This window comes from Periplaneta americana, chromosome 6 (assembly GCF_040183065.1).
Source record: "Periplaneta americana isolate PAMFEO1 chromosome 6, P.americana_PAMFEO1_priV1, whole genome shotgun sequence".
NCBI lineage: Eukaryota > Metazoa > Arthropoda > Insecta > Blattodea > Blattidae > Periplaneta > Periplaneta americana.
The window spans coordinates 129416821-129428960 of NC_091122.1; the positions used below are offsets into that span (position 1 = coordinate 129416821).

General features: G+C 33.2%; 1 protein-coding gene across 1 annotated transcript in view; it reads left to right on the forward strand.

Annotated features, from left to right (window-relative positions):
- Window positions 1-1222, forward strand: part of LOC138701730 (uncharacterized) — a 48977-nt gene extending 47755 nt beyond the window's left edge. Inside the window, exon 4 of the mRNA XM_069828944.1 lies at window positions 310-1222. Within this exon, the coding sequence (XP_069685045.1) occupies window positions 310-708 (399 nt within the window). The 3' untranslated portion in view covers window positions 709-1222. The remainder of the gene's footprint in view (window positions 1-309) is intronic.
- Window positions 1223-12140: the final 10918 nt, after the last annotated feature.

Genomic DNA, 12140 nt, shown 5'->3' on the forward strand with positions numbered 1-12140 from the left:
TATATTAACATTCTATGTATTTTAGCTTAATTCTGCTACACAGTTTATTTCAGTGTTTAATTAATAGTTCATAGTATTTTGTTGTTTAATTCGTAAATAACTCTTGTATACATGTAACTCTCATCTAAATCAAATTGTTGAATTCTTTGTAAGTTCATGCATATGTATATACACTTTTTGCTGGTTGAGTGGAAGAGAAGGCCTTACGGCCTTAACTCTGCCAGCTAAAATAAATCATTATTATTATTATTATTATTATTATTATTATTATTATTATTATTATACAATTGCATCTTTTTTTTCCTATAGGTTGAAGGCAAAGTGGATGTTTTCGCTCATTACGGTGTGAACTGCGTACTGGAGCTTATGTTCCTCGCCACACTGACTGAATACCACGGCCGCGGAGTGGGTCGTCGATTGGTACAAGCAACGGAAGAGTTGTCTCGTGCCCTAGCAAGGGGCGAGGACGTAATAGCGCCTCTCAACGAAGACACTAATCCCTGGAAGAACTGCGCCGTTCCTAAGGTACAAGCACTTATGGCCATATTTACATCGAGCTTCTCACAGAAGATTGGCAACGCACTCTGCTGGGATCAGCTTGCCGTTGTTAATCACGACGAATTATTCTTTGAAGGGGATCCTTACAGCCTCCGAATAGGGCCTGATCATCCTACAAGCATTCTCATGGGGAAGAAGGTAGTAACTTAGAATAAATGCATCAACTATTTTTGTGACGGAGAGAGATTTTAATAATTTATTCAGTGTCTTCCATTCAGGAGCACATTTCCAAAATCTGGTGATAGGCTTTGTCCGCAAATTGAGTTATTGTGTGTCACAGTATCATAATATTATGCTCTTTTCAATTGTGTACAAAACTTCTACAGGTACAGAAAATTTTATTTATTTATTTCATTAGCTTCCCAAAGTTCCTGTAGGTTTTCGTTCTGGAGTTACAAGGTTTTGGAAAAGATCTCCTGTTATTTTTAATTTACACTTCCTTACTTTGTATTAATTAATTGATATTAATGTGTCTGGGAACATAATTCTGCTGTTAAATTCGAATGTTCTGAGTCAGTCACATCAAATAATGCTACTCAATTGATAAACAGTGGTAACTTTAGAACAGCGGTGACCAAAACTCGAACTGCAGTGATTACATGCGACAGACAGCCTATGAAGTAAGAAGACGAATTAAAGGTACTTGGCATAAAAACTACAACCATGGTGGTTCCTGTACTAACATATTGATCAATCCCGCGGATAAAAATCTCAAGCTTTACTGTATCAGTAATGTCACTGCTGTCATTAAGAGCTAGTGAATAATATATGATTTTTCTTGCTTATTTTTTTAACCTTCCTCTTGAATATAATCAGAAATTTTCTAAATTATTCTGTCGATACTTGGCCGAGAAATTCGTAGTTTTTCAAAATTAAAAACTTCTTATGGACTAGTTATTTAAGCTATTTTAATCATTACTCTTTTGAGAAATTCTGTCCTATTAAAAGGCTTTAGAGCACGAGATATTTCAAACCCCATTAGGTAGCTGACTTCTTTACATTTATTTATGTCATCTTTCTCTTTCTGGCTATGATTTAAGACATGTCAATTCCTCGCGTTTAGCAGTTCGTTGGCACATAATATTGAATCAGTTTTTCTACAATATTATTAGTAAATGAATAACTAATAAATAGTTACCCTCATCTAAGATTAAGAAGATTAAAATTGAGATAAAACCTCATAACTTTATCCTTCTCGGGAGAAGATCTAAAAATATCAATATTAATGCACGTACAGAAGAATTACAGAAACACATACAGTGGGCTCTCCTTAGTTCGACTGAATAGAATTGAAAGTTCAGTCCAATAAGGGTAGTGGGTGTGGCAGGTGAAATGAATACAAATTCTTATTGGTTATCCATCAACTAATACAGTACCGTACTTGCGTTTCCTGCCCTCCCCGAGACTTGTGTATGCGCTTCTAGTACCACAGTGGGTTTCGACAGTTCCGTCTCACAAACGGCACAATTCTCAAATAGAAAAAGAAGAGTTCATTAATTTAAAATCAGTGATTAAATGTGGATGTCCTAATCAATAAGATATTCTGTTTTCATTTAACAAAAGTATCACTACAAGACACAGAACCAATTCCCATTCAAATGGTAAACCAATTTCTTAGTGCCCGTATAGGGGCGTGTCTAATTCTCCTACGTAAGCAGTCGAACTATAGGATGTTGAACTTGTTTTCTGTCGAACTTAAAGAGCTTCCACTGTACTTAGTGGTCAAAGCTTCCACTGTACATAGTGGTCAATAATAATAATAATAATAATAATAATAATAATAATAATAATAATAATAATAATAAATAATAATAACACATTATTCAGCATGGCAATTAATGTTTCTATGTACTCCTAATTGAATCGTTGAGCAAAGTAAACATATTACATTTTGTCCGACAGAACAAAAAAAAAGTTCTTCTCATTCTTTAGGAAACCACCTCTTACTGCTTGTAGAGACAGAGTTTGTAGAGTGACATGATACCGCCACTGCTTGCCTTCAGTACTTGAATGAAACACAGCAATGTACAGGAAACTCCTCGTACCCGTTTGAATGTCTGTGATTACACAATGTAATCACAACACCCGCTTTGGTCACCGCTGCTTTAGAATGTGTTTCACTACAAATAAAATTTGAAAACCATTTTATATGTATTTGTATACAGAGTCGAAGGGAACCTATTACATTAATTCACAGACGTAATAGATGACGTCAATGCGAACAAGTTTCGTCAAATAAGTTTTTTGATACGTCCAATAGTTTCGATAGTACGAAGTGTTGCAACGCTCCTTCAGATCACTGCTCCGCAGTGGAGGTGAGTAATCATCCACTCCGCAAGACTTGTGAGAAGAGGATACGAACAAAAACTTTTTAAGAAGCGTTACAGCGTTGCAACGCGTTACATTTCATACTATCAAAACTATTGGACGTATCAAAAAACTTGTTTGAAAAAAACTTGTTCGCATTGACTTCATCTATTACCTCTGTGAATAAAATGTAATATGTTCCCTTCCACCCTGTTCACATTAACTATTTATCTTTTTATTTCTTTTTTTCTTCGCTTCTTCCTCCCTTTTCCATCCCCCTATCTATCCAACCACATTTATACAGTCAGCTCTGGATACAGTGAACTCGGTTATAGCGAACATTCGGCTATAGTGAACCTAAATCATTGGTCCCAACCCGCTTGCATTAAAAAGTGTATTAATATTCCCGTTTATAGTGAATCCTCACTTCGGTTGTAGTAAACTTAAAATTAGAACGTCCCCAAGAAAATGTAATTTCAAAATGGCCAAAGTGATAATTTAGGAAACCCTTTCTCCTATAAACTTCCAAGAATAAATTCAGAACAAAATCTCAAACGTTCTACGCCTTAAGTGCATTGAAAGACAAAGGATTTGTTCAGCTTCCTGGACAGCTTGAAACATAGTTAACCGGGGGAAATTCCAAGGCCGAGTACACAGTAGTTTATCTCTAGTGGAAAGAGGTACGAAATCAGTCAGTGCATACTACCCTACATATCTAGATTAGATTCAAATTTCGAACTGTGAATATCAGAATGTCGAAACGTAAAGTGTTTCATTTGAAAGATAAAGCGAACATTAGTAGCCTACTGATATTGAACGTGGCCTGACCCAAACGGGCATTAATGCTGTATGTATAGCAACGTCAGGAGTATAAAAACAGACACTTCGGTTTTAGTGAACCTCGGATATAGTGAACGAAATATGCTAGGCCGTAGAATTTCACTATAACCGGAGTTGACTGTATTTATTTTCCTTTCTATTGCTCTTCTTCCTTCTCCTTCCTTTATCTTTCCATTATTCCTTCCTTGTCATTCTCCGTCCATCTTCTCTTTCTTATCCTTATTTTCTTTTGTTCTTTCTTTCAGTCTAATTCCATTCCTTATTAATTTATCCCATTCCACCATTTCACTCAACCATCCATCTCTTACTGCATTTTCTCTTCTTTCCACACTACTTTGTTCTTCCGTGTTCCTCATTTTCCTTTTTCCCTCCTCTCTTTCTCTTTTCTGTCTATTATTCTTACTCCCTTCCCTCAATATTTACTTCAACCTTTCTTTCTTTTTTACTTCTTTATCCCTTTCTCATTATTTCAGGTAAACTTTTAATAGTTTACAAATCCCTAAATAACACCAGCAACTAGGACTAATAATATAATATGAACACCAAATTAATACTCTTAACAGTGAACATTTCAAGACTGTCTGTAGACTGAGAAAATTCTTAAATTCGTTCTTGAACTTAGATTTAAAACTTAAAATCAAATAAACTTTTCTTGACACCCACAAAATCACATATGAAGAGTTCGCGGAAAAAACGATGAATGTCACATTTATGTTAAGGATTAGATAATGATCTAATTGAATCTATAACTGCAAGATGTAGTGCTGTTTCTATAGAAAATAAAGGAAAGGATTGCTATATTCGTGGTGACTATTTCGTTTATATGACGTCATTCCATTTTCGACCAATGCAGGATAATAAAATTTTGAATTCCAACCAATCACAGTCATACTTTGCGATAATTTTTGCAGCTAGATTTATCGCTATCAATTTATCGCATGGTCGTTCTTTTGTTTTAGTCGTTGTCGCCAACTGTTTCCCCGTAAATTGATGATCATGAATACTTTAAGATGCAACTACACGGTTAAACTTTTCTTTCAACTTTAAAGCAATGAATGCAAGATTGATATTTAATATTAATTAATATATTGACGCAGTGAAGACGACGTTCAAAACGGCGCAACATGTAAACACAAAATCTTCATGCATCTTAATTGAACGTACCTTTAAACTTGATTCTTTCAATATTCTTCCCAGATTGCACGCATACGCGATTGAAATATTGAACTGTGTAGATGCAGCTTTAGTTCCGTTACACACTGTAGCGAGAATGCGTTTGTCGAGTTATAAAAAATGCTTTCGTGTAGCACTCATTGTAATGGTCGAAACAAGGCACAGCTGACATTGGTCCTGCTTCCACAGGAGGCCTAACGTAACCTATAAAATGTAGCCTATAACATTTGTATTGAAATTAAACAATTAATAGACGTTCAAATTTATGTAACATCATCGCATATCAAACTCAAAGACCTTGCATAGTAATAATGTCTTTGATCAAACTGCCTTTCGTATGGCGTAATAAAATTCGTGTTTTAATTAGGCCTATCTATACAGAGATGGCTTCACTGTGTAGCAACATGTCTCACTGTGAATACATAAGCATTGGTATATAGCTGTCCCCACTGTTACTGTTAAATTAAATTATGATTTCAGCAGATAATGAAAATGTATTTGTTATAATAATAAGAGAAAAGTGCAGTACATGTAATTAACAATGTTAAACCTGTATTTCGATTTTCGCAATTGGCATTACTGAATAATAACATCGAATTTCTTTATTGCAATAATCGATATTCATCAACGAGTATTTCAACTTCACAATGTCTGAATAGGTTAAGTATTCGTTAATATACAATTATTAACATTTTATGATCGAATTTTAGGGATATATTATTTAATTTTTTATTTTATTCACGAAATAGTCCTAATAAATGTCACTCGAGGTCTGAGATTTCGGCAGATCTCAGACCTCTCGTGACTTTACTACAGATAATTCTCTTTTTTACCATTTTTCATAAGAACAACATTAAATTTCGCAGTGATCCACTGAATTAAATAATGACATCAACGTTAAGAAAACTGTGACATTCATCGTTTTTCCCGCGAATTCTTCATATATCATTTTCTCTCTTTTTTCAACGTCCTTATCAGGCAGTTGAAACAAGTTACTTCAATCAAAAGCCCAGTATGAAAATTAAATATATGTTTTTACTTGGAATAATTTCCTCTTGACTGACTCATTCTATGGAATTAATTATTATCCCAATCTTTTAATACAATTCATAAGTATGGTGGTATAATTAAGATAAAATATGAAAGTGATATCGACAGCAATGAAGTCACAGTAATTTATTTTCGATATCTTCACATTTTATTTATATAGAAACCTATTTTCCTTCATGCAATTCTTACTACTGCGATCAATCTGTCAGTGATGACATAGCTTTCTATCCATTCTCATCTAGATCTTCTTAGAAGTCTCTTTTCTTTCGTGCTTTTTTTTTTGTATCTCAATTAACTTATTTATCAACTGCCCTATTAACATGAATTCCATTCAAGTCTCCTACCTTTTATAAGCTTTGTAATAACTTTTATATTATTTATATACTTGCCATATGTCTTACTCTGTCTTGTATTCAATATCTTTGAATAGAAACAAGATAATAACTTTTATATGTAATAGCTTACATATTGTATCATATACTATATGTATATATTAATTAAGTTCCTAGAAAAAATTCTCATTGCTCTGCCAATGATCATGCTTAAGCAGTCTACGTAAAGGTAAATGTTTATTTTTACTAGATATCTTCAGTTCTAGTCATTTGTGTACCTTTAATATAATTTATTATCAATAACCAAACAAGAGATAAATATGCTTCTTGATGACAATAATTCAATGTTCGTGCTATGTGTAATGTTGTATTTATGTTAGTTTCAGTGGGCCTATTGTGATATAAACCAAACACTCCTATTAGCATTTATCTTTATCCTTGGACAAACAAAGTAGAACACAATTCATTATGTTAATATTAATGTTTTGTAATAAGTTCAATAATCATATTGTTGTTGCTAGATTTACGTACATTTCATCATCATATCACATATCCAACATTTCTGACGGATTGAAGGAAATAATTGTTTTAAACTAATGCAATTAAGTGTTATTTATTTATAAGCTGATCACTTCAGAGATGAATTGACTTTCACACACAAAAATTAAATGTTTTCTATTAACGTAATGATAATACCATGATCGTATCTTCCGTACCTTCTAGGACTAGGACACTTGAATCATGATTATATTTCTAATCTGTAAGATTCATATTTATGCCACTGCTTCGGAGAAATTCAAAATTGTTCATCTAAATTCTGGAGCATAAAAATTACATATCTTGTAACAGTATTAAGTTATGTCCAAGCACCTTCACGATCAACAAAGATATAAATACAATTCTATTAAACAGTCGAATCTGTTGAAAGTACCGCCAGCGTTTTTGGCGTGTGTCCTAGAGTATAGTGCCCAGTTTGTGAGCATGTTGATAGTGCAGCTGAGAATGGTACCACTTCCTATACACGTCACGTCAGCCATTTGCCAAACACAGTTGCCAGACTGACTACGGTAAAGGTAAGACACTAGCACTTAACCTTCCCATTACTTATTTCACACGCCAAAAACGGTGACGCGGACACTTTGTAATTCTACATACACTACTCCAAGTAACGTTAAAACTCCTATCTGATTCTTGAAGCGGGTAATTCGTAAGATTGTTGAAGCAGATAATTCATACATACGGTTTTATTTAATCTTAATAATCTCAGTTTTGCGTGGTAAGCTATTATCAATATGAATTCATCCTTTGCTACAGTCAAAGACACCTCAATGTGAAATTTTTGTGAATTAGTAATCAGTATCACATCACATTTAGAAAATGGTTAATTAAAAGTGATTGTTCTTCTAATTGCTATCAGTTGAAATTGAGATACTTAAAGTTTATTAGGTATATGATAGAAAATAATTTTAATATTATAAATTAATAAAAACATTAACGGAAGAATGTAAAAAAACACTATTTTCCAATGTTTTTAAAATTAGTTCGCAAAAATTACTTCTAAGAAAGTGATAGTGATGTTCACATACCACGCTAAAAAAGAATTTGTCACTAGTTAAGATATTTTTGTATGATCTACTCAAAGTGATTTTTTTAAGAAAATATGAAACAGAATATTTCACAGCTTCATGAAGGTGACAATTACTGCATTTCTCTTATTAAGCAATGGTGTTATGAATTCTGTTCACATGTACTTCAAATACAGGGCACAAGTAAATAATGAAACCGAGTAATAAGTAAAAATTCAAAGTGAAAAAGTTTTTTTCTCTCTCTCCTTATAAAATTTAAAAGCTATATACCTGTTAGCATTTATCTTTATAACAACTGAAAGGAAATGTGTCATAAAATAATCACAATAACATTTACCCTACAAAGTACAGAAAATGAGTGTAGTACTTGTTATCTTATTTCAAATTATAAGATCTTCAAAAGATATTATACATTTATTTTATTCATCCAACTGTTTATACTCTCTGTACCACGATTAAAGAACCCTCGTTTATAACAATCTATAGCTTTCAATAACAATGGCTCTTTTCAATATAAAGAAGTCTTTGCTTTCCTCCTCAATGTCATAAGAAAATCATGTAAGCTAATGGTGTCTTTCAAAAATAAATATTGTTACATCTACTATAGTTGTACGCAAGGTTACTTCTTTCATCTGTATTCTATCTTCCTTCAAACCATAAGTTTGACATATAAGAAAGAGTGGCAATATCATAAGGGTCCTATTCTTGTTAGATTTGTTGATTGTAAACGAATGTTCTTTATTCCAGCCACAGATAATGCATTACTGTATGTAATGCTATTAAAAATTGTGACCCTATATTGTGACATATTTTGTTGTAATAATTTTCAGTTTATTTTGTATTCTTATTATTAACAAATGTAAAAAAAATGTTTTTCTAATGACTGCTAACTGTAATCAAACTACCAAAAGACAATCTCACTGTGTTCCTTAAATCTGTGGTATTTAGACGATGATATTATTGTTAGTGTAGAACTGTAGACCTCATATCATGTACTATAGGGTCTACTATATGTTTCTTTGTGACTCTGTAACACCAAACGCCATTAAATGGTTAATATTCTGTAACATGAATTGTGATGCAATCTTAATGTCTCGATATAAGACTGTTTACTGTTAAAAAATTAGAATTTTATGGAAATCAAATTTAGAGAAACCCCCCATGAGAGATGTTCGATACAGGTTTCTGTAGGATAAGCATAGATACTTAAAGATGAGGTTCTTCACTTTGTATTTCCAAATTCCAAAGTCGAAGCTACTTGAAAACGCTAATAGTCCTAGGGCTACAATTTTCAAGTTTTCTTTATTTTCTGTAATTGTTTAATGAATTAACTTTAATGTTAAGAATAACACCCACATTACTTCAGGTAATAAAAGTAACTAGTTATGAAATAATTTGTCACACAAAAACATTTTTGTTACCAAATTTCTGGGCCAAAAGTTCGTTCTGAACATTGTAATCTGAAATTAGATATTCGTTATCTATGTAAAGTGACCAAAGGCGACGTAAACTATGTTATTAGTATCATAAAAGGCACCAAAAGGTTATATCTACATATTCGTACATATTTGTACAATTTTTGCATAATTAATCAAATGAAGAAATTACATTTAATCATCTACTCAAAAAAAATTTGATATTGGATACTTTTATGATACTTCAAAAAGTGTTACATTGTGGAATACCAAGTATTAAAAAAATATATTTTAACTATCTACAGTAAAATCATGTGCATAAAAGATAAAAACAATGGACTGAAAGATAAGCCAAATGTATGATTACTGCAATTTTAGATATGTCATAATATTTAGAGAGAAAATAATTACATTAAATCACAAAAGAAGCACTTCCTTTATGTAACCGACTCGGATGTCATACTATTCAGTAATACCTCAAATAGGTAGCTCAGATATGTAATTATTTTAATGAGAACATTATTATTTCTTTAATAGATATTAGAATGAGTACCCCTATGTGTAAATGTCGGAATGTAAAATACAGTAATATAACTAATTCCCTACTCCTAGTTTATGTGAATACGTAATTACTGTGCACATAACATTACTGTAATGAGATTAATTGAAAGTTTAAGTGGTAAAAAATTGTGAGAGTTTGTAGAAAAACATGCTTGACATGAAATGTGTAATAAGTGAAGTGAATAAGAACACTGGCTATGTATTCATGTTCAACACAATAAAAACAGTGACAACATTGGCTGAAAAAATAACTTCAAATTAACCATTTCTGATTTTAAAATCCTTATTACAGTTTTTGCAATTTTTCACTTCTGGATGTGGACACCATTTATCAAGAAAGAACTTGCTATGAAGAGATACTAAGGGAAAGTAATACTGTGGAACTTGAGAAGAAAACCAAATACCAATACATATCGTATGAATAAAAAACATTTATTACAATTTTTGATCATCATCATAATCATCATCATCGACACAGAAACCTTGATCTAATCAATTATTTTATGAACCACAATTATTTAATTTAGAGTTCTAAATGCCACCGTTTTTGGCATGTGAAATAAGTAATGGGAAGCTTAAGTGCGAGTTTCCTCGAAACGAATCGTAAAGTTAGTGATCTCGGATTCACCTCTTTCCCTATTTATTGCAATAATATCTATTCTACGATTACTAACGCATCTACTATGCAATGGACTTCTTCATAGACAAACATTTTTCTATCTAATCGCCTTAGCTACAAGGGTTCTAATGTTATTACGGCGTTTTGTACGTAACGATTCTCTCTGAGGCATCTACCGAGCACATGACGTAAAGTTTCGTACTCGCTGCAATGTCTGCAGCGGCTTGTGCTCTTAGAGGCCCATAGAATTGTACGTACAGGAATGACCACTACCGTCATTTTAAGCATCTCCGTCCATTCCGAGCAAGACAGACCACAGCGTTCCACAATTCAAGAGCTGGCTTTTGTGTAGGCATACTTACACCAAGCCTGAAATTCCCTTTGGCTAAGGCCCGTTACTACACTTGAAGAGATCTCGCTAGCGACAAATGTGTAGCGAATTTATGCACTGCCTTCATGCAGAGAGTATTTTTCTGATTGTAGTAATAAGTCGGAAGAAATAGTACAGGTTATGTACATTGTTGTACTTTACAAATATGTACGAACGCCACCACATCACAGTCTAGTATATACAGTCACGAAGCTTGAGTTGTTGAGGGTACTAGAAACAATAGACTGTGCAGGTACTATTTCGCATTGTCTGTGATGAGGCGATAGTAGTGATCCTAGTGGTTAGCAACTGTATCTATGGGTGCATATTTACTACGTATTGAGCTTCGTGACTGTATATACTAGACCAGTGATGTCAAAGCAAGCGTATTTTTCTGACCTTGATGTCGTGCGCGGGCAGATTTACGAAAAAATTCTGTAAGGCTACTCGTACTAAATAAATAGGCCTATACCTGAAAATTTCACTTTTCTATACGAAAAGTTGAGAAAATAATTCTTTTGAATAAAAAATCAAACTTGTGAAAAATGAGCATTAAAATTAAAACTTACATTCTTATAATGCACTTATAGAGGGACATCATTTTATTTTTACTTCAATTTTTATTGTACCTGAGTTATTGAATGTACTTCACTCCCACCCCTACTACTAGTAGACTTTCAACCGTTCTCAACACAGAACCAAGCGTATACAGTCAAAGTCGCCTTACGGTCTTAGTAAACACAAACAGTACTGAGTAATTGAGTATAGTATGTTCCAGAAATATGTTCGCGTTTTCCAGTCGAAAGAGCTTTAAATATTGATTCATATTCTAGCATAGGCTGTCGTCCGTTTGCCTATGTCGCATCCCGGTTTCCCCCACCCGCTTCTGCTCGCCCCTCTGTAAAGACTAGTGGCAAGTCTGTCTTAGCTCTTTTCTGAAAACATTAATTTCTGTTAGGAATTGGACGTCTACGCAATATTATACAACTGTTTAAATGACTTAAATAAAAGGGCCTCGTTAATTGTCACGTGATTTGCCTCCTTTCTATTACCCTGCGACAAAACCACTTGGTCGGACAGTAAATAGCATGTCTGAGGAATTTTATATTTTCTGATTGGGCAGAAATGAAGATTGAATTTACAGTACGTAAGGTACTCATTTATAGAGTAGGTACAGACTTATTTCAACATGAGTTACTAGTACGAAGAACGAAACTGCTAATTGGAATTAGGTACAATAGTCTATAGTGCGATAATATGCACAAAAGAACTGAAGTCTGTATCGAAATGAACGGCCACCATTTTCAAAATTGTGTTTAAATATCCATA